At 44.2% G+C, this 24376-nt stretch overlaps 1 protein-coding gene across 1 annotated transcript in view; it reads left to right on the forward strand.

Annotated features, from left to right (window-relative positions):
• Positions 1-24376, forward strand: part of GPD1L (glycerol-3-phosphate dehydrogenase 1 like) — a 78954-nt gene that overhangs the window by 28379 nt on the left and 26199 nt on the right. The window contains exons 4-5 of the mRNA XM_077491462.1: positions 5592-5730; positions 17075-17187. Coding sequence (XP_077347588.1) covers positions 5592-5730; positions 17075-17187 — 252 coding nt within the window. The remainder of the gene's footprint in view (positions 1-5591; positions 5731-17074; positions 17188-24376) is intronic.

A 24376-nucleotide genomic window follows, 5' to 3' on the forward strand; every position in this document is an offset into this window, starting at 1 on the left:
AATCCCCACAGAAGAGCAAGGTTTATTCAAACCTCTTTTACGGTGCCAAAACCTAATGGAGACGTCGGACCCATTCTAGAGCTAACGAATCTAAATCTGTTCCGGAAGATCTGCTCCTTTTGCGTGGCCTCACCTCTAGCCAGGTTAAGGGCACAGAGCATAACAGTCTTGGTGTACTTAGACCAGGGGTGTCCAAACTTTTTTTTCAAAGAGGGCCAGGTTTGATGAAGTGAACATGTGTGAGGGCCGACTATTTTGCCAGACATTCTTTGAACCATTAAAATTTGGACGAATTCGAGCACTAATACACTGCCCTATAAGAATTCTCTTGCCTTTGCCGTGCTCGTTCCCAAAACACAGACAAATGCTCTGCTCTTTAGGGGTACCGTTAATTCTTAATGGTACCCCACACATTGGAAACGTGGGGGTGCTTTGTGGGTGGGAAGCCCATTGAAATGAATGGGCTGCCCTACACGCAGCATGCAGCCACACAGATGTGAACAAAGGGCTTGTTGGAGGGGCAGTAAAACCACATGGTTAAGCTGTTTTTACCACCCCCAACTTCTCCCCCTTTAGCTGCAGAGAGAGAAGCTGGGGGTGTACACATGCTGTGGCTGCAGCTGGAGGTATACCCAGGGTGAATGGCCCTGCACTGCAATTACCCCGCAACTGTGTGGATTGCACAGTTGTGGTATAGTGATGCTGCAATTACGGGCTTAAAACAGGTGGTGAGGAGGCAACATAATGCCTCTTTACCACCTTCCAAATGCCTCTGAAAAGTGATCTGTGTATGGATTGCTTTTCAGAGGAGCAGCAGTCCTGGCTGCTATCACACACACACACACACAAGCCCCACAAAAGCCCCACAAAAGCAGTACAAGAATGGGTGGGGTGTCTCGATTTAAAAGTAACATGCGCACACACACAGACAAATGTATACATACATACATACATACATACATACAGCCACACATGCGCACACACAGACACATAAATAAAGCCCTTTTAAAACAAATCTAGCTTGTAGCATAGTACAGTACCTTTCCAGCTTCCTCATTCATCCGGGTACTGCATTGTAGGGGGAAGCAGAGAGCACAGCACACTCCTCTGCACTTTACTTTCACTTTTGAAGCTGACGGAGCTTCTCACAGTGCTGGGGAACGGCTCATCTGACAGCCCTGATCCCGCAGCACAGCAGGCGGGCCGTTCAAAACCGGACCGCGGGCGGCCAGACTTTGGACATGCCTGACTTAGACGATCTATTGCTAATAGATCAGTCGGTGGCTCGTTTGGAGCAAAGCGTGCGCATTGCAACCAGTTACCTGAAAAGTCTAGGTCGGATTCTCAACCTAGAGAAGTCTTCCTTTAAAACCACTAAAAATGCTGGAGTACTTGGGTCTGATCATAGACACAGCTCAGAGAAAGGTGTTCTTGCCTCAGGCAAAGATTAACTCCCATAAGAGCTGGTGCAGATGGTCAGGTCGAAAGGAAATGCCTCCATTCGCCTTTGCATGAGGTTGTTAGGAAAGATGGTGGCTTCATTCGAAGCGGTTCCCTATGCCCAGTTCCTTTCGAGACTCTTGCAAAACAGTATCCTGTCTGCTTGGAATAAAATGATTCAAGCTTTAGACTTGCCAGTGCTGCTGTCCCTAAGGGTGTCCCAAAGCCTCAGTTGGTGGTTACTTACCCAGAATATGCTAAAAGGAAAGTCCTTCAGACCAGTTATCTGGAAGGTGGTAACGACAGATGCCAGCCTTTTAGGCTGGGGAGCAGTGCTAGAAAACACAACTGACCAGGGACAGTGGTCAAGGACAGAAAGGACCTTGCCCATCAACATCCTAGAGATCCGGGCAGCAGGTCTGGCTATAAATGCCTGGACATTCCGGTTACGGGGCTGTCCTGTCAGGATCCAATTCGACAATGTCACAGCTGTGGCTTGCATCCATCACCAAGGGGGCACTCGGAGTCTCACAGCACAGAGGGAGGGGAACCATAGCCTAGCTTGGACAGAAAATAATGTTTGTGCCTTTCAGCAGTTTTCATTCTGGCAGTAGAGAATGGGCAGGTGGACACATGAGCCGCCAGCAATTGCTCCCCGGGGGAATGGTCTCTTCACCCTGACATTTTTGTGTCCCTAAAACCTAATTGATATCACCCGCCAGGTGATCAGGGGGTTAAACCTTTATTGGGTAATAAATGGTGGGTGCCCTGATGCTATAAAAAGCAAACTAACTAACCAGAGTCACCCGTAACACATACGGTGATCACTGGTGAAAGGGTTAACTAGGGGCAATCAGGGGGTTCAAATTTTTATTATTAGGTAGTATATGGGGGTCCCTGGCGCTATATAAAAACCTGACGGGGAACCTAAATAACTAACTGGCTAACCAGCGTCACCAGTGACACTTATACGGTGATCGCTGGTGAAAGGGTTAACTAGGGGCAATCAGGGGGTTAAAACCATTATTGGGTAGGATATCGGGGTACCTAGCGCTATAAAAACCTGGCGGTGAACCTAAAAAAATAACTAGCTACCTAGCGACACTAATGCAGCGATCCGAAAAATGATCGCTTAGTGACACTGGCAAAAGGGGGTGAAAGGGTTAACTCTAAGGGCAATCAGGGGGTTAAATCTTTATTGGGGGGTGGTAGGGGGCTACCCTGGACCTAACACTAACTGCCCTGACACTTTTTACTTTTACAACTGATCAGTAAATAAGTGACACTGTGACTGGGGGGGGGGGGGGGTTGTGTGCCTGTGTGTTAGTTAGTTAGTGTCAGTGTAGTGTTTGGTGCAGACTTACTATGTCCTCTCCTCGTAGTCCGCCCCGAGGAGAATGACATCACTTTCTCCCTGCCTGTGTATACAATACACAGTGGGAGGAAGCTTCTCATTCGCCAGTGGTGATCGAGAGGGGATGGCCAGAAACCAACGGCCATCCCCTCATCCCGGATCGCTCCTGAAGCGAAACGAACCGCCGCATCCAGTGGGAGGGGGTCCGATCGGACCCCCCACCCGCTGGATGGCAAGCACGTACATGTACGTGCTTGTGCCTGTACATGCCATTGTGATGACGTACAATGGCATGCGGCGGTCGTTAAGTGGTTAAAGGGGGCTCCCGGATTCCGATAAGCCCCCCGCCCGCAGACCCCGACAACCAATGGCCACGGTTGTCGGGAACATCAACATGGGGACAAGGCACCCCCCCATGTTGAGGGCACGCGGCCTGGCACGGCTCAGGAGGGGGGGGGGGCGCTCACTCGTCCCCACCCCCTTTCCTGGCCGGCCGGGTAGCGTGCTCGGACAAGGGTCTGATGTGGACCTAGGGGGGACCCCCCACGCCGATTTTTCGGCGTAGGGGTTCCCCTTTAAGTCCATACCAGGTGACTGGGCCAGCGACGCCTCCTTCGCTGGCCTCGGCTACCTGGAGACACGCTCAAAATGAGCGGACTTTCCTCCGCGTGTGTGGGAGAGTCCATTCATTTCAAAAGTACGGCGGATAGTCCGGCGGACTTGGTACGCCGTATTAGTCCGCTGAAAAAGTGCCGTGTGTGGGCAAGTAGCTCGTTCAGAAAGTCCGGCGGACAGTCCGGCGGGAAGTCTGTCAGACTAAGTCCGCCGGATAGTTGGCTACGTGTGTACGCGGCATAAGGCTGCAACTTGGTCTTCATTACATACATTCACCAAGTTTTTTTTTTTTTATCAGGTGGATGTAAGAAGGCATGCGGATATTGCCTTTGGGTGCAGTGTGCTGCAGGCAGCTGTGTAGGCCCTCAAGCCTAGGGTTGCCCTATGGGTTGTCTGCCTCCCCTCAAATAGCATTGCTATGGGACGTCCCACATAGTGATCACTATGGTGCTCTATGTCCCCGTGATGTATTATAAAGAAAATAGGATTTTTATAACGACTTGCCTGTAAAAATCCTTTTCCTGGAGTACATCATGGGACACAGTGGTCCCTCCTCTTTCTGGGGTTTAGGTATATTGCTGTGCTACAAAAACTGAGGTACTCATGGTAGGAGGAGGGGTTTTATAGGGAGTGAACTTCCTGTATTGGGTATACCAGTGTCCATCACCTGAAGGTGCCTATATACCGACATAGTGATTACTTTGGTGCTCTGTGTTCCGTGATGTACTCCAAGAAAAGGATTTTACAGGTAAGCGGTTATAAAAATCATATTTTTCCTATACATCTGAAAACTATATTAAGTATAGTACTTATATTTTAAACTTTAATACCTATTGAGATGATCATATTTGCGTATATATCTAATTTTTCTAAGAGGCTTTAGCATGGGAATTAGCTTCTTACAATTACATTCCTATAATATGAATGTTCAGGGTGTATGGCAGGGTCTTTAAAAAAATAAATAAAGGCACAGATGCTGCTGATTTAGTTGAGCAGACAGATTCTAAACGCCTTTCTTTTAACAAAGCATTGTAGCTTGCCACCACGGCCTGCTTTGTGCACTGTTCAAACAAAGATCTAGTGTGTGTGTGTGTGTGTGTGTGTGTGTGTGTGTGTACTGTTTGAGTTACATAGGTAGGCTGGTTGAAAAAAAGACACAAGTCCTTCTAGGGTTTTCGATAGAAGGGGGAAAAAATGTATACAATCCCATACCCACAGTTGTATAGTGCAGTGTTTTTTTTTTTTTTTTCCTAATTTTAATTTTGTGAGTGCCCAATTTTGCATTTGATTTTACCATTACAGCTTTTTAACGCTACGGCGCTTGGTGTTCCCTCTTGTTTGTACCTCGCTTTTATGTGTAGCAATGAAAGCTGTACAGGTTTGAATGAATAAATAAACGAATGAGCAGTAGTGCACTGGTTAGATTGAACCTTTTTTTTTTTTTTTTTTTTGTTCTCCCCTCCGGTAAGCATAGCTGAATTTTGACTGGCAGCATGTATTCTAAATGCTGCTATTCATGGGATTATAGGTTGCAGTTATCAAGACACTGATTATCTATTGCGGGGTTGTGTTATTTTATTTTTTTTTTCTCTATGTGGTGTAAAATACGTGTAATCCCAGGAGACATTGCGGCTAATGCACCCGACATCTCGCGAGATTTCGGGTGCTACAGCCGACATCTCGCGAGATTTCGGGTGCTATAGCCGACATCTCGCGTGATTTCGGTAATTACAGCCGAGATCTCGCGAGATCTCGGCTGTAATTACCAAAATCACGCGAGATGTCGGCTGTAGCACCCGAAATCTCGCGAGATGTCGGGTGCATTAGCCGCAATGTCTCCTGGGATTACACGAACGAGATCCCAGGAGACAGTGCGGGCTTCAACAGGAAATTACGCTGATCCCCGCAAGAGACCGCCCATCGCCGCAGGGGTTTAAAATAAACTACTGAAGATTACAAAAGGTAGGTGAATCAAAAAAAAAAACCAGGTGGCATTATGAGATATATTAACTAGAGGCAACAGAATGGGCAAATGTTGTATTATGAGTGCAGAACCCCTTTAAACTTATTTTTTTAAATCGTTAGAATCAATGGAATTCAAGTTTAACACAAACACGTTTTCACTGTACATAGTAAGTCGGTTTGTTCCCTTGAATATTTTACACTCCAATTTATTTTTCAGGGTATAGACGAAGGTCCAGAGGGTCTGAAACTAATTTCTGACATAATTCGTGAGAAAATGGGAATCGATATTAGTGTATTGATGGGGGCTAACATTGCAAATGAAGTGGCCGCAGAGAAATTTTGTGAGACAACAATAGGTAAGCTGCATATAGCTATACTTGTGTATACTTTCACATTGGAGGATCCCTGTTCTGAGTGTCTGGCGAGCAAAGTATCCCTATAGTTCTGCAGGCACACTCTAATGTCGAACTCGAGGGTTAAATATCCTCCCTTGCAGTTGGGCTGCCTCCTTACTTCAAGAGTTAAATGGTTGTGGCGGCACAGTGGTGTAGTGGGTAGCACTCGCCTACCCTGTTTCCCCAAAAATAAGACCTAGCATGATTGTCAGTGATTGCTGCAATATAAGCCCCCCCCCCCCCCCCCCCCATAAGCCCTACACTGTTTCCCTGAAAATAAGACCTACAAGGACTTTAACTAGGGCTTATTTGGGGGTAGGGCTTATATTGCAGCCATCACCAACAATCACGCTAGGTCTTTTTTTATCCGGGGAAACGGGGTAGCAGTAAAAAGGGTCGCTGGTTTGAATGCCAACCAAGACACTACCTGCCCAGAGTTTGCATGTTCTCCCTGTGCCTGCATGGGTTTCCTCAGGTTACTCCGGTTTCCTCCCACACTCCAAAGACATGCTGGTAGGTTAATTGGCTTCTGTCCAAAATGGGCCCTAGTATATGATTGGGAGTTGGGGACCTTGGATTGTGGGCTCCTTGAGGTTGGGGACTGATGCGAGTGTGTGATGTATATGTAAATTGATGGTGCTATATGGGTACCTTTTTTAAATAATCATATAATAGATTAGCATCTTAATGAGATTCATTGTACAGGGATAATTGTAGAAACGCACACTCACTCAGGTTGAACTGGATGGACTGGTGTCTTTATTCAACCTTACTAACTTTGTATGTTTATGTGTAGGGGCTGTAAAAGCAGTTTTACTTGCCTGATTTGGTGCTCCCTTATACTTTAGCAGCAGACTTCTCCATGTTGTCCTTGCGTCCAATAGGCCCTTGATTGGTTTTATTGGTGGCAAAGAACATCTGCAGGCTGTAAAAGAGACCCAGTTTGGGAATATTTATTAAGCTGACAGCTTATTCTAAATAGGAAACCTTCATTTTCTTTGCAAATATGAGAGATTGTAAGTATCAGCAAGAATGAGTCCGTAAGCCCCGTACACACGAGAGGACTTATGTCCGACAGACTTCCGAAGGAGTTCCGTCGGAGTTCTGCCGGAGTTCCGACGGAGTTCTGACGGACTTTTCGGCGGAGCGGACTTGGCCACACACAATCACACTAAACTCCGACGGATTCGAACGTGATGACGTACGACTGGATTCGAATACGGAAGTTCATAGCCAGTAGCCAATAGCTGCCCTAGCGTCGGTTTTAGTCCGTCGGAATAGCACACACACGAGCGGAGTTTTCGAAGGGACCCGGGTCCGGCGGAGTTCCGTCGGGAAAATTTGAAGCATGTTCCATATTCTAAAGTCCTTCGGACTTTGGAGAGTCAAAAGTCCGTTGCAGCCCACACACGATCGAATAGTCTGACGGACTCAGTCCGTCGGACTTTGGACATTGAAAAGTCCGCTCGTGTGTACGCGGCTTTACACTTAACCACCTTCAGACCGGACCATTTTGCTGGTAAATGACCAGAGGTCTTTTTACAATTTGGCACTGCGCTGCTTTAACTGGTAATTGCGCAGTCATGCAATGTTGTACCCAAACAAAATTTGCATCCTTTTCTTCCCACAAATAGAGCTTTCTTTTGATGGTATTTGATTGCCTCTGCGATTTTTATTTTTTGCGATATAAACGTAAAAAGACCGCAAATTTTGAAAAAAAATGATATTTTCTACTTTTTGTTATTAGAAAAATCCAATAAACTCAATTTTAGTCATACATTTAGGCCAAAATGTATTCAGCCACATGTCTTTGGTAAAAAAAAAGTCAATAATTGTATATTTATTGGTTTGCGCAAAAGTTGTCACATCTACAAACTAAGGTACGTTTTCTGGAATTTACGCAGCTTTTAGTTTACGACTGCCTATCTCATTTCTTGAGGTGCTAAAATGGCAGGGCAGTACAAAACCCCCCCAAATGACCCCATTTTGGAAAGTAGACACCCTAAGGAAATTGATAAGTGGCATGTTGAGCCCATTGAATATTTTATTTTTTTGCCTCAAGCGATTGAATAATGACAAAAAAAAATTTTTTTTTTTTTTTTTTACACAAAGTTGTCACTAAATGATATATTGCTCACACATGCTATGGGCATATGTGAAATGACACCCCAAAATAAATTCTGCTGCTTCTCCTGAGTACGGGGATACCACATATGTGGGACTTTTTGGGAGCCTAGCCGCGTACGGGGCCCCGAAAACCAAGCACCGCCTTCAGGCTTTCTAAGGGCGTAAATTTTTGATTTCACTTCTCACTACCTATTACAGTTTTGAAGGCCATAAAATGCCAAGATGGCACAAAACCCCCACAAATGACCCCATTTTAGAAAGTAGACACCCCAAGCTATTTGCTGAGAGGCATGTTGAGTCCATGGAATATTTTATATTTTGCCACAAGTTGCGGGAAAATTACAAACTTTTTTTTTTTTTTCACAAAGTTGTCACTAAATGATATATTGCTCACGCATGCCATGGGCATATGTGAAATGACACCCCAAAATAAATTCTGCTGCTTCTCCTGAGTACGGGGATACCACATATGTGGGACTTTTTGGGAGCCTAGCCGCGTACAGGGCCCCGAAAACCAAGCACCGCCTTCAGGCTTTCTAAGGGCGTTACAGTTTTGAAGGCCATAAAATGCCAAGATGGCACAAACCCCCCCCAAATGACCCCATTTTGGAAAGTAGACACCCCTAAATTTAGGGGTACACTAGTGAGACTAGGTAATAAATGGCGGGTGCCCTGAAACTATAAAAAAAATAACTAACCAACCAGCGTCACCTGTAACAGTTATATGGTGATCACTGGTGAAAGGGTTAACTAGGGGGCAATCAGGGGGCTTTATGCGGTAGTATATGGGGGTCCCTGGCGCTATAAAAAGCTGCGGCGAACCTAAATACCTACCTGCCTAACAAGCGTCACCTGTGACACTAATACAGTGATCAGAAAAACGATCGCTTATTAGGCTGGGTTCACACTGGAGCGATGCGGGAACGCCACGAATCCACGGCGGGTTCCCGCATCCCATGCCTCCCGGCGGCAGTTCACACTGCCCTATGCGAACTGCTGGGAGTGTCAGTGAAATGTTAATGACGCCCCCAGATCAGTTCGCATATCGCAGTGCGATCTGCAAACTCGGATCGCATGGTGTGAACACCCATGCAATCCGATTCTACTGCGGACCAAAAAAAGGGTCCCGTGCGAGTTTGCGGCGGGTGCGACACGAATTCAGCCATACTATCTGTATGGCTGAACTCGAATCGCACAGAGATCGGATGTGATTTGCACTGCAGTGCGGTGCGAATCACATTCGTTCTCATAAACCGCTGCAATGTGAACCCAGCCTTAGTGACACTGGCGACGGGGGGTGATCACGGGGTTAAACCTTTATTGGGGGGGTTAGGGGGGCACATTAGAACTAAAGGGGGCTAACCCTAACTGCCCTAACAGTTACTACAGTCACAAATGACACCAATGCAAAAAAAAAAAAAGCAATTGGTGTCACTGTGACTGGGGGGGCAGGGGTAATTGGGGGGTGATCGGGGGTAAAGGGGGGGTGTGAGTGTGCCTGGCATGTTCTACTGTATGTGGGGTGTGTTGGTGCAACTCACCGAACCTCTCTCCTCGGTGCCGGAACGAAAACTACCGACACGGAGGAGAGAATACATCACTTCCTCTCCTGTGTTTACATTACAGGAGAGGAAGTGATGTCACCGGACATTTTCATTCGCCGGGAGCGATCGAGAGGGGGTGGCCATGAATGAATGGCCGTCCCCTCGTCCGGGATCGCTCCCGAACGAATACCGACCGCCGCAGGCACCGGGCGGGGGCCCGATCGGGCCCCCGACCGGCGGGCAGGCAAGGACGTACATGTAAGCCCTTATGCCTGCCCGTGCCATTCTGCCGACGTACATCGGCGTGCGGCGGTCGGCAAGTGGTTAAAGAGCACCTGTCATTTCAGATCCACCATGGCAGCTCCTGTTAGCAGACATCCACTCATGTGCTGCCACCATGTCCCTCACCTTGTCATTGCCGCGTCATTAAAGTGAATGGTACTGTCGGTGAGTCAACAGCGGGTGAGATGAGGAGCCACTGCGGGACAGAGATGACAGTTACTCTTTAAAAGTGATTATTTAAATTTGAGTTTATTTAAAATCCAAGCCTTTTCACTAATAACTTAACCACTTGCCGCCTGCCCTATAGGCAATTGACGGCTGCAAAGTGGTTTCATAATCCTGATCGGACGTCATATGACGTGATCAGGATTATGAGCCGCTGCGCGCCCCCCGGGGGCGCGCATCGCGGTGATCGTTGTTGCAGGGTGTCAGTCTGACACCCGGCAACTACGATCTCGGTAAAGAGTCTCCGACGGAGACTCTTTACCACGTGATCAGCCGTGTCCAATCACGGCTGATCACAGTGTAAATGGGAAGAGCCGGTGATCGGCTTTCCCTCACTCGCGTCTGTCAGATGCGAGTAGAGGAGAGCCGATCGGCTGCTCCTCTGACGGGGGGTCTGTGCTGATGGATTATCAGCACAGCCCCCCGAGGATGCCCACCAGGGATGACAGTCAGCACAATGGATGCCAATCAGTGCCCATAATGGATGCCAATCAGTGCCCACAATGGGCATCACTGATTGGCATGCATTATTGTTTGGCACTGATTGGCATCCATTACTATAGTATAACACCTGTGCCGCCTATGAGTGCCCACCTGTGCCGCCTATGAGTGCCCACCTGTGCCGCCTATGAGTGCCCACCTGTGCCGCCTATGAGTGCCCACCTGTGCCGCCTATGAGTGCCCACCTGTGCCGCCTATGAGTGCCCACCTGTGCCGCCTATGAGTGCCCACCTGTGCCGCCTATGAGTGCCCACCTGTGCCGCCTATCCGTGCCCACCTGTGCCGCCTATCCGTGCCCACCTGTGCCGCCTATCCGTGCCCATCTGTGCCGCCTATCCGTGCCCATCTGTGCCGCCCATCAGTGCCACATATCAGTGTCCATCAATGCCACCTCATCAGTGCCACTTCATTGGTGCCCATCAGTGTAGCCCCATCAGTGCCCATCAGTGAAGGAGAAAACGTACTTATTTACAAAGTTTTGAAACTGAAACAAAAAAAAATTTTTATTTTTTTTTTTCAAAATTTTCGGTATTATTTTATTTGTAGCGCAAAAAAATAAAAACCGTAGAGGTGATCAAATACCACCAAAAGAAAGCTCTATTTGTGGGAAAAAAATTATAAAAATTTCATTTGGGTACAGTGTAGCATGACCGCGCAATTGTCATTCAAAGTGCGACAGCGCTGGAAGCTCAAAATTGGTCTGGGCAGGAAGGTGTTTAAGTGCCCTGTATTGAAGTGGTTAAATTGTGATTTAAATCAAATCCACCCCGCTTTGCACATCTAGATTTTGCAATATTTGCCCATTCTTCTTTGCAGAACTTCTCAAGTTCAGTCAAATTTGTTGGTGACTGTGGGCTGCAGACTTCAAGTCATTCCACAGATTTTCAATGGTTGTAGGTCGAGGCACTGACTAGGCCATACAAGGACATTCACTTTTTTTTTTTTTTCTCTCCAACCACTGTGTGGTCATTTTTGCTGTGCGCTTTGGGTCATTGTCATGTTGGAAGGTAAACCTTCTTCTCATTGACCACTTTCTGGCAGAGGGCAGCAGATTTTCCTCAAGAATTTGATGGTATTTTGAATCCACTTTTCTTCCATCCTGAAAAGTGCTCCAGTCCTTGCTGCAAAGAAATTCCACATAATAGTATTTTACCACCTGCATTCTTTACTGTAGGAGTGGCGTTTAGATGGTGAGCTGTATTTGATTACTGACAGACATACCGTTTTGTGTTGAGGCAAAATAATTAAATTTTTGTCTCGTTTGCCCATGTGGCCTCAATCTTCAAGGTGCGTGTGTGTGTGTGCGCGTGTGTGTGTGTGTGTGTGTGGGGGGGGGTTTGGTCAGATGAGACAAAAATGTAATTATTTGGCCTCAGCACCAAATATGTCTGTTTTTTTATAGATCATATATGTAATCCGAGCAAGGTATAGGAATGTCCATTGTCTGTTTTTTTTTTTTTAAAGCCTTGGCTATGTAGACCTGCTTTTAGAGTATATTTTCTCTGATTATGTGTCGGTACTGTATGCCCACTTGTAGTAATGGAATTATTATCCATATTATATAACACATTAAATTATAATCATTCAGCAGACAAAATAAAGCCATTTATATCCAATCAAGGAATATATTCTGCACACTCAGACACAAAAATTTTTGCCCTGCATAATTTCATTATGTCTCCTGAATGTCTTGAAAGCGACAAATAGGAGACATAATGTTCTAGCTATCCAATTTCATGCTTTGGAGATCAGGTAATAATGTGACGCCCATAAAAAAGGTGCTCAGGTTTATTAATATGTATATTAAAATGGTCATTAAAACCCTTTCAGGGCAGTTGATGTATCCTTTTTTAATGTTGCATGTTCAGCTACATTATAATGGTTTTCTTTCTTTTGAGATCAATATTTGGGGAATTTTGAAAGGCTAAATGGGATGGGGGGGGGGGGGGTATTCCAAGGTAGAGAACAGGACCGTGCGTGGGGGCCTGAAATTGGAAGCAAGGAAATCTTTGCATTTTTTGCATATCCTTGAACAAATTTTTGTACTCCAAATTTTTTTTTTTTTGTTTAACAGAAATTACTTTCACATGTTAAAGAATATGCAAACCCAACATTTCATATTCCTGATATGTGCCTCACCCCCCCACCCCCATTTTACACCCACATAAATATGGGTGTAACATGTTACTAAAGGTGAACTTATCATTGTTTAATAATGGGTAGTTAATTGTCCCTATCTAATGCATCTAGTGGTGAGTGAGAGAGAGGCCCACTCTGCGGCTTTTATAAGAAAGTGGCATTTTCGAATTTAAAATCCACTAACTAACCAATATACTGTGACCTAGAACTTCCCTCAGATGTTTCCGTGCTTCTTCCTTACTGGTGACCTCTTCCGGTGTGTAACTTGTGTGGTCATAAATCCTTCTCTGGCGCTGGCCTTGTACACCATTAAACTTCACAGTATACTTAACTAAACTCTGGTCAGTTCCTGATTTACCAGGGTGCCATCCAATGGCTTCCCCAATATAAGCAGGTAGCCTTTATTTTATTTTAATTAATATAAAGTGTTTGGTCAGTACTCGCTCAGCAGCAGCCTCCCACAACAGAGAGGGAGAGAGCCCTGGGCATCAGTCCCACCCAAAACTCTACAAAGTCTCCCGGGTTCCAGGACCCACTACAGAATCTTAACTTTACTTAATGGATTATAGGCCACCTTTAGGTGATGGACACTGTTATACCCAATCCAAGAAGTTCACTCCCCTATATAACCCCCGCCTCCTTCCAGGAACACATCAGTTTTTTTCGCCAGTGTCTAAGGTGTTGGTCACGAGTGAAGATGTGCTCCGGGGGGGAAAGAACGCTGGGGGGTTGGAAAATAAGTCCATTTTGGCTTGAATTAATGAAGGATGTAGAAGTTCCAAAAAGATTAAGAGTTTATAGTGTTCAATACAGATACCGTCCCAACCAATATAATTTGGGACACATTAAAAGCATTTATCAGAGGTATTTTGATTCATCAGGTGGTTAAAATTAAACAAAAATCCAAGAGCTGGGAGGAAAGAACTAGGAAGGAAGTGATAGAGGCGGAGAATAATTATGTTAAGGACCTAATGTATGAGAAACACCCGATATGGTTAAATAAACAGCAGGGGTATAAAATGGTAATTCTAAAAAGGGAAGAAAATAAGCGGCTATTCCAGAAGCAATGTCGCTTTGGGGAAGGCGAGGGCGTGGGGAGAATGTTGGGCAGACCCATTCTAAAGCTAAGAAATCTAAATCTGTTCCTGAAGATCCACTACTTATGCATGGAGACGATCACGTCAGTTTCTATCCTGCTAGGAGGAGAACTTCTGGCATCGGTAGACACCAGGGATGCATATCTGCATGCCCCTATATTTCCTGCTCATCAAAAGTTTCTGCGGTTTGAGTTAGAACAGCAGCATTTCCAGTTTGTCGCACTGCTTATTGGGCTAGCCACAGCACCCCGGGTTTTCACCAAAGTGGTGGCCCCAACTCTAGCCAGGTTAAGGGCATAACCGTCGTAGTGTACCTATTGCTAATAGATCAGTCTGCAGCTCGTTTGGAGCAAAGCATACACACTACAACAAATTATCTGGAACATTTGGGTTGGATTATCAACCTAGAAAAATCTTCCTTAAGCTAAAAAGGCTGGAGTACTTGGGTCTGATCATAGACACAACCCAGGAAAAGGTGTTCTTGCTTCAGGCAGATCAACCCCGTAAGAGCTAGTGTGGATGGTCAGGTCAAATGGTGATCTCTCCATTCGCCTTTTGCATGAGGTTGCTAGGAACCATGGTGGCTTCATTCAAAGCAGTCCCCTATGCCCAGTTTAATTCTTGACTGTTGCAAAACAGTATCCTGTCTGCTTGGGACAAAATAAATTAAAGCTTTAGACTTGCCAATGCAGCTGCCCCCAAGAGTGTCCCAAAGCCTCACTTGGTTACTAACCCAGAATCTGCTGAAAGGAAAATCCTTTAGACCAGTTATCTGGAAAGTGGTAATGACAGATGCCAGCCTTTTCAGGCTGGGGAGCAGTACTAGAAAAGACAACTGTCCAGGGACAACGGTCAAGAACCCGAAAGAACCTTGCCCATCAATATCCTAGAACAGTGATGGTGAACCTTGGCACCCCAGATGTTTTGGAACTACATTTCCCATGATGCTCAACCACTCTGCAGTGTAGGTGAGCATCATGGGAAATGTAGTTCCAAAACATCTGGGGTGCCAAGGTTCGCCATTTCTGTCCTTGAGATTCGGGCAGTACGTCTGGCTCTAAAGGCCTGGACTTTCAGGTTACGGGGGTTGTCCTTTCAGGATTCAATCCAACAATGCCACAGCTGTGGCCTATATCAATAACTAAGGGGGCAAAAAAGGTCTCTAAAGCACAGAGAGAGGCAAACCATATTCTAACTTGGGCAGAAAGGAATGTTCCGTGCCTATCGGCAGTCTTCATTCTGGCAGTAGAGAATTGGCAGGTGGACTACTTGAGACGCCAGCAGTTATTCCCAGGGGAATGGTCTCTTTGCCCTGACATATTTTGGGCTTTTTGCCAAAGGTTGGGGACTCCGGAGGTAGATCTTCTAGTGGTCAGGTTCAACATGCAGTTAGTCATGCGGAATGGACGCGTTGGTGATCCCGTGGGAACCTTTCTCACTAATCTATGCATTCCCCCTATTGAGTTACTGCCACGACTTCTTTGTCTTGATGTGGTGAGAACAGTGAAAATCTATTTATTTAACCCTTTCATGACTAAGCCTAGTTTTGTCATTTGGTGTTTACAAGTTAAAATCCATATTTTTTGCTAGAAAATTACTTGGAACCCCCAAACATTATATATATTTTTTTAGCAGAGACTCTAGAGAATAAAACAGCGATTGTTGCAATATTTTATGTCACACAGTATTTGCGCAGCGGTGTTATAAACGCAACATTTTGGGAAAAGGGACACTTTCATGATTTAAAAAAAACAGTAAAATTAGCGCAATTTTTTTGCATAATGTGAAAGATAATGTTACGCCGAGTAAATAGATACCTAACATGTCACACTTTATAATTGCACGCACTTGTGGATTGACGACAAAGTACGGTACCTAAAAATCTCAATAGGTGACGCTTTTTTTATGGTTAGCGGTACAGAGGAGGTCTAGTGCTAGAATTATTGCTCTCGCTCTGACGATCCCGGCGATACCACACATGTGTGATTTGAACACCATTTACATACGCGGGCGTGACTTCTGTATGCGTTTTCTTTGCTTCGCGAGCTCGTGGGGACGGTGGGCGCTTTAAAAAAAAATGTTTTTTATTTATTTTAAAATGACTAAATTGTTTTAAAAAATAAAATAAAAAATGTGATCACTTTTATTGCTGTCACAAGGAAAGTAAACATCCCTTGTGACAGTAATCGGTGGTGACAGGTACTCTTTATGGAGGGTTCGGGGGTCTAAAAGACCCCCCACCCCTCCTCTACACTTCAATGTATTCAGATCGCCAAAAACGGCCATTCTGAATACCGTATATCTTTTTAAAACCGGCGCCATTGGCAGCCGAGTAAACGGGAAGTGACGTCATGACGTCGCTTCCGTGTTTACTATGAGGAGACTGGAACGAAGCCAATTACGTTCCAGTTCCTCCCCAGCAGCCGGAGGCAGCGGAACTTGAATCGGTGCTCCCGATCGAGCGGGAGCACCGGTAACAGCGGCGGGAGGGGAGGACGTCCCCTCCCGCTCCTCCGGCATAAAAGCTGAGCGGCTTTTAGCCGCATCGGTTGTTATACCTGGATAGCCAATCGTCTGCTGAAAAAAACGGTACCAGGATGATGCCTGCAGGTGCGGGCATCATCCCGGTATATCCCCCGGAAGCCAAGTACCCACATCTGCGTACGCTCGGCGGGAGTGGGGTTAATTCTGCCAGAGGGTCCTAAGAAAGGACAAGCAGTGTCGAAATCCACTGTTGCTAAGTGGATTCGGCAAATAATTCAAGGGGTAAGATTCCCCCTTTTTCATGTTAAGGTGCACACTATCAGGGCGGTTAGCGCTTCTTGGGCAGTGTCACCTGGCCTCCACGGCTCAGATCTGTAAGGCCGCAACTTGGTCTTCAGTGCATACCTTGACAAAATTTTATCAGCTTGTTGTAAGGAGGTATGAGGATATCTCCTTCAGGCGCAGTGTGCTGTGGGTAGCAGTATAGGTCCTCAAGTCAGGGGCTACCATCCAGGTTGGGTCTCCCACCCCTCAAGTAGCATTGCTAGGGGACGTCCCATTAAGTAATTACTTAAGGCTTTGTGTCCCATGATGCACTCCACGAAAAGGATTTTAGAGGTAAGCTGTTATAAAAATCCTATTTTATTCTCTACGTTTTGTGAACGCTGGAGCCCTTCACCATGTGTAGGTGAGAAATCTACTGTAGACACGTACACAGCATCCATAAATGTTTGCCACTTGAAATTACTGATGCAACCCTAAATAGCTTAGATGGCCTTCTTACAAAGCAAGTACAGTTTTTGATTAGATTGGAGAAAAATCTCTAATGGATAACTATTTTGTGGAATGTTTATATTAATGCTGTTTATTGTGTGGTTTGTTTTTTTTTATTTTTTTTTTACCCAGGGAGCAAAGTGCTTGAACATGGGGTTTTATTTAAAGAACTTCTGCAGACGCCGAATTTCCGTATAACTGTGGTGGACGATGCAGATACTGTGGAACTTTGTGGTGCCTTAAAGGTGACATATTTTTTTATTTTATTTTTTTCATGTGACTTCTGCTTCCCTCTTGTACATCTCTGCAGCTCTGGTATAATTCTCCATCTCAAATGCTTATATATATATATATATATATATATATATATATATATATATATATATATATATATATATATATATATATATATATATATATATATATATATATATTCATCTCTTTTATTAATAAACCTTTTTAAAAGTGAAGAACGTCTAAAGTGTTTTTGGCCATAGTGCTCTTGTGGGACACAGGAGTGCACTTTTCTTCTCCCAGAATCTGACAGGAGGGTAAAGCCCACTCTCACCTGAGGTCACAGCAGCTCCAGTTTCTGAAAGGATCCTGACTATATTGTCGGTATTCAGCCTGCTGTTTGACATCTGGCTCCAGCTCTTAGCGTGTGGCTGAAAGCCAAGGGCAGCTGTGCTCACGGAGCCCAGTGCTCCAGTGAGTGCTGTAGAGGCAGAATGGAGAGCAGTGGGTAGAGGCAGAATGGAGAGCAGTGGCTATTTACTGCTCCTTTCTCTGAAAGATGACTGATTAGCCATCGTGATCACTCAGAGGCGGTGGGTGGCAACTGCAGCATCAAACCAATGATGAAGCGTGTGTGTATGTGTGTTTGCCTGCCATAATCGCGTCTGTGATGGGGGGGATCATGCAAATTTCTTTACACCGTGTGTGGTTGGCCTTGGGCTGTCTTGGTGGCCAACAATGCCTCTCCAATTGATAGACCTGAAGTCTAACAATCAGGTCTCGGTATCAAAAGGAAATTAAATTTTAGGTGCACAAAGGAGCTTCTTCTGGCTAATGAAGCATTGTGATGGCACACATCTTGTGTCCTCCTCTTAGCCATGCCTTTCAAAAGTTAAACATTTTAGGATAGATTTGAGGTTCACCTCAAGGCAGAATTTTACCAGTCACTTCTCTTAAAGCGGAACTAAGTTTATTTACTAAAGGCAAATCCACTTTGCACTACAAGTGCCCTCGGAAGTGCAGTCGCTGTAGATCTGAGTGGAATATGCAAGGAAAATAAACAGCATTTTTGCTTGTACGTGATTGGATGAAAAAATCAGCAGAGCTTCCCCTAATTTCAGGTCTTCCAGTGCACTTGTAGTGCAAAGTGGATTTGCCTTCAGTAAACCAACACCTAAAGGTCTCGATCCACATTAAGTATTTTTAATCCTTATGCCACTAGCATTAGTAAATAGATAGGAAAGAATGTTTGTTTCGTTTTTTTATACTCGTTTACAACTACTTGAGCTCCCGAAAGTTTTACCCCCTTCATGACCAGAGCATTTTTAGCTATTCAGCACTGCGCTACTTTAACTTGCAATTGTGCGGTCAAGCAACATTATACAAAAATCCAAATAAGTGTATATTAATTGGTTCGTGTAAAAGTTGGCGTCTACAAACAATGGTGTGTGTGTGGCGGTGATCAGCGACTTATATATGTGTGTGTGTGTGTGTGTGTATAATATATATAATGTAAAATAAAATTGCAATAAGCCTATATTGATTGTAGATGTTTTATAACCTATGGGAAAGATTTATGGCATTTTTATAAATTATTTTTTACTAGTAATGGTTGAGAGCTCTTCTTCTTCTGCTTCTTCTTCTTCTGCCTTCTATATCCAGATGCAAGGATCGTTCAGGAAAAACCTGACAAGCTGGTTGTACACAAGTCAATTGACTGACTTGTGTACAATCAGTTAGCCCATGCATGGATCCAAATTCAATTGGTCCTTGCTAAACTGGCTTTTTTTTTATTTATTTTTATTTTTTTATTAGATCGTGTATGCCTGGTTTACTGCTCCATGGTCTGGCTCAAAACCATAAAGCAAATTTTGCAAAGGCTAGCTGCATTGTTGGAAGGCTGTGGAGGGAGGAGGGCTGGAATGCTCTGTTTAAACCATACAGCTAGCACTGGTCTGCATAGAGAGAGCCTCGGAAATGAAAGTAGCTAAATTTTTACCAGAATTGGGTCACTAATAAAGGAAAATTTTAAGTCCTGCATATTAATTGGCTCCAGTTTCCAAGATGCAGGTTACAGGTTATAGTAGTATCGCACTATGTGGAGCACTTTTTTTTTTTTCACATATAAATATGCCCGGCCTGGAATAATAATCGTGGTATTGACCGAGGTGTGGTTCAAACTGCTTCTTTGCCAAACACAAGAGTGGGAGGCAACATCAGTTGGTAAATGCGTTTTCATTGGGAGAGGTGTCACGGGCACATCTGTGTGGTGGAAGATTGAAAGATTTTATGAAGATTGATTTCCTTTGTGTTTTCTAGAATAGTTTATTCAATGGATTTTTAGTTGTATATCACAACATCACGGGGTGTTCTATTTAGAACCATCATGTTTTTATTAATTTACATTTGTTTATTGCATGAGCGCTACTGAATTATGTCCTAATCAATACTTTGCAGCACATGTTTTAGGTATAATTTGTTTATTAATGTATGTTTTTTCACTAAAGTAGTAGCTCTTTTTTTCTCTGATTATCCATTGGCGCAGTGGAGGTACAGAATTTTGCGGAATATTACATTCAGTACCAGCAGACCAATCTTTAGTTTTGATGTGAAAATTAAATGTATACACTTCCATGTGGTACCATTCTCGTTCTACTGTACTAGGGATTCATGATCATCACCTCCCTCCCTTGTAGGCAAATGTACTTGCCTGTGTATAAATATGTATTGTTAAATATCTTTAGCCAACAGCACTTTTTTTATTTTTTTATCACCTGTTTTCTAATTCATCTAACAAAGTATGTAAGAAGTGGCACACTTTTATCTCAGAGGTTGATCATTTCCCAAAGCTTGTAGCCTTGGATAACACACAGGAAGATGGTACACAGCACTTACAGGTATTTTGCCCCCTGGGGTACAGAACATAATAAAAATGGAAGTGAGACTTCTTCTATTATGCTATGTGTTCATTGGTTGTATTTCATATTAATAATAAAAGGGGGGGGGGGGGGGGGAATGAATTTTAACCCTACTATAATAAGGGCCTTCTGTAAAAAATAAATTTTCTTTTTAGTAGAATTATTCTGCCGGAACAGGTTGAGCAACATTCCAATGTTGTAGAAGCCGCTACTTCACAGTCCATCCTTATCTATTAGTGCACGCACAGATCCCAGTTCTAGCTCTGTCACGAGCGATCGCGCATCAGCTTCGGGAACACGCTGCGGGCTCCTAAAGAGCCAGCGCACAGCTACAATGGCTCGCGCGGGGGAACCAACTTGCAACCTGTAAACTGTGGCGGCTAGTTGGGAACAGTTAAACAAACATTTACAGAATAGGAAAATGTGCACATATTGGATAGCTGTGCTAAATATGTTTTTTGATACACTTTCACAACCCTGCAAGGTGTTTTTCTACATTGAAAAGAAAAAATCTCTGCTGCACCCTGTCTCACCAGGTTTTAGATAATTACTCATTTTATTAGTGTTCTGTTACCGAAAAAAGCTTGCTTTGAGCAGAAATACATGTGTGGTTTGGCATTCAGTTGCTTCATTTAAACCTTAATTTTAGCATACTTCTTTCAGATCATAGCTCCTAAAGGCTGGCGTTTTTTCTTAGCTAAACAGATATTTCTCAATACATTAATGGATTTGAAGCAATTTACTGTTAGCTTGTTTTGAGAACACTTTGCTGAGATTCTTGCTGTTTTCCTTCTCCTGACGCGTGTGCAGCCTGTCAATGTACCAAGTGTTTGCACAGCTGAGTAATAGATAAGCCACGTTTACCGTTGACAGGAGTGCCGCACATTTTGCCATCATCTGGTGCAGCCTGCAGTGTATAATAAGATTTGCTGCTTACATGGGAACAGCATTATATCCATATCGTGATTCTGTTTATAGACGCGACCTGCCAAATAACTCTTATTTCTGGCCCTGAGATTAGAGGAAGAAGTCAATTCCAGCGAAAGACTAATATATGTATTTAAAACTCGGAGCCTGCATGGCAGATAGGAAATCTGTGTTCTTGCATCAGTAGTCATTAGAGTTTTGCTGGAAGATTGCTTATTTTTCTGTTGCTAATACTGTTGTGGGTTTTTATTTTTTCATGTTTATTTTCAGCTATGTTGACATTCATTTATTTTGCTTATGCCAGCGAGTTAAATGGTCCAAAAATGCACTTTTTAAAATCTAAATCTGGTTCACAGTGTAATTTTGTTGCTCATCAGTCACGCGTCCTTCTCGGCTGCTGCTTCTTTTAAACAGCCGGTGTCATTCTAAGTAGAAGCTTTTTCTGACTTGTTGTTAGTGTCACTAAACCCACATCATAAAAAAAACTATCAGTGAATACCGTATTATCTGCTGTTCGTACTCGCTCGGTCACTGAGATATACATTTTTCTGTATTCTGCAAAAAAAAAAAAAAAGATTTATCCTGCTGCTCTCTATCTTTCTATCCAAGTCCCCAATTCAGCTAGGGATTTTGCAGAGCAGTGTTGGCAACTCTGCACATGCTCAGTTTTCAAGGAGTTTTCGCTCACATCTGAGCAGCCCACGTGACTATAGAGTCACACATGTGGGTGTATGCACGATGACAGCCCACTCCCTCCCTCCTCCATGTCCGCTAACCAGCCAAACACAATGGGGACAGGGTATTGCATGTAGATTGTTGGAGGGATGTGACACAGCCTGTGACTAGCAGAAATCTGCCCACGCCATGTTTTTTCCAAAAAATAAAGATTATATATAACCATTTTAAAACAGTTTATTGATATTCATTTATTTTTACTCCTGTATTCCAAAGGCTTTATATATTAAAAATGTGACCAGCAGCAGAGGAGCTGGGTCATGTGACCACTGTAGATCGATTAGGAAAAATTAGAAAAAAAAACTGAGGCGATAGAATTGTTGCTCTACATAGATGGCCTAGGCAAGGGGTAGGTAACCTTTTGAGCACAGTCGCCTCATCTTTGCCCCCTGCTAGTGCCCACAGTGCATATCGGTGCGACTTATCAATGGCCATGAGTGCCACCTAGCAATGCGGTCTATCAGTGTCCCCTCTCAGTGCCTATCAATGCAGCCTATTGGTGCCTATGAGCATACATCAATGAAGGAGAAAAATTACCTGTTTGCAAAATTTTGTAACAAGATATTTGTGTTTTGGTGTGTGTTTTTGAAAATAAAATCAAAAAAAAAGCCCCTGTGGTGATCAAATACCACCAAAAGAAAGCTCCGTGCGGGGGGGAATTGTAAATATTTAATTTGGATACAGTGTTTTATGACCACGCAATTGTCTGTCAAAGAGTGAAAGTGCTGAAAATTAGGCTGGGCAGGAAGGGGAGTTTAAGTGCGATGTAAGTAAGTGGGTGAAGCAGAGTTGCAGCCGGTTTTAAAATTAAGTCAGCAGCTGCAAACACTGTAGCTGCTGACATTTTTAATATAAGGACACTTACCTGTCCAGGGATTCCGCAATGTCGACACCCCTAACCAATTTGTCAATCGGCTTTGGGTGCAGATGCCGGCATCTTCAAAAAAATAAATAAAAAATTTTGCCAAATGTGGCAGTGGAGGGGCCGGGGGGGGGGGTGGGGGGGTGGTTGGTGGTATGGTGCAACCAAGCAGAGCTTACCCTCCTGGGTGGAGCTCTGCTTTAAGTGTAATGTGTATGTTGTGATAAACGCCTGCTGTCTTTTCCTAGATACAGCCCTTTAAAAACACTGATGCTAGCTCAGCAGTACTGTAAGCTGACAGATCTGTACATTCTGCTATCTGTTTGACATTATTTGAATGGAATTCTTCACTGCAATATATGATGTACATAAGTGCTGTTTAGTTTTCGTTTGAGAGAAAGTCGATATAGAGGCTGTTCTACATGATTGGTGTGTGTAGGACTCTCTAGGTGTTACATTTTGTAATGTGCATTTGGTGACTGCTGCTGTAGGGCCTGTTAACACTACCTGCATGCTAAAATGTTTAGTATTCTCATCCGGGCTGTTATCTGTTTTGCAGGTCAGTGAGGGGGTGGTGCTATGTGCATTTTCAGTGCATTGCACAGTTTATATTTTGTGTGTGGGGTGTTTGTTGTTGTTGTTGTTGTGTTTTTTTTTTTTTTTTTTTTTTTTTTTTTTTATTTACACATGTACAATCCATTCAAGTCCCCGCACAGCACTGTGCTGTCACCTGTGAAGCCATCTGGTTCACTCCAAAAAAAATTTTAAAAATGCTTGACTGCATTTTTCCGACCCACGCATTACCACCGCAGTGACCAACATTGTTTTGTTGCAAAAAGCCACAGGGCATTACATATAGCGTGAACAGGCCCTTTTTTAAACTAATGTTTTCTGAGAGCATTTCCCATAATGTGCAGGTATTTATAATGTGGCAAAGTTTGCTTATGTGTTTGCCCCTCCAGCGATGGCAGCTCTTTCTTCTTTGCCTATTAGGTGGCTAATGATGATAGAAACACTTGACTAGACCAAGCTATTCTGCATCTGTGCAATAGAAGAAATAAATGCTGTTTTTTATTTATTTTTGTTTTATATACAAGAGGTATGTGCATTCTTACCTGAATCTTGGTGTGCTTTGCGTAATAATATATATATCTTCCTGATCTGTGCAGTAATCTGCATGAAACCCCTTCTGTACTTTTTGCCTCTGTATATGAACTTCTTGCATTAGAACCCCACTCCAGGAAACCAGAAAACCTTCCCTTGCATTGGGGCTGCACCAGCACTGCAGGTGTTTAACTGCCCATTTATGTCCAGGATACAGAAAAGCAGTTTTGCTTACCTGCTCTTCTGGTCCCCTGGCAGACAGTGCTCCCCCACACTCTTGATGGGGGACTGTTCCTTTGGTGTCCTCATGCCCAGTGTAAGACTATGGGCCCTGCATCCATGAGACGACCTCTAGGATGCCAGCGTATGGGGAGAAGGGACTGCAGGAGCAGATGATTGGATCAGTAACTGCTTTTAGAGTCTTATGGACTTGAACAAGCAGTTTAGCCCATGTAGGTGAGAATTCTAGGTTTCCTGGAGTTGAGCCTTTTTTACTTTCTAGCAGTAAAAAAAAAAAACTGGAGTTGAGCTTTAACCGCTTGCCGACCATCTGCTGCAGTTGTACTGCGGCAACAGGGCTCGTATCTGCCCCTCCTGTAGTTTTCCTCAAGCAGCCTATAATGGGTGGTCCTTCTGGTCACCCTCCTGCAGCTG

Source organism: Lithobates pipiens, unplaced genomic scaffold, assembly GCF_037356315.1.
Source record: "Lithobates pipiens isolate NorthernLeopardFrog02 unplaced genomic scaffold, aLitPip1_a1.2 Scaffold_19, whole genome shotgun sequence".
In the NCBI taxonomy this organism is placed as follows: domain Eukaryota; kingdom Metazoa; phylum Chordata; class Amphibia; order Anura; family Ranidae; genus Lithobates; species Lithobates pipiens.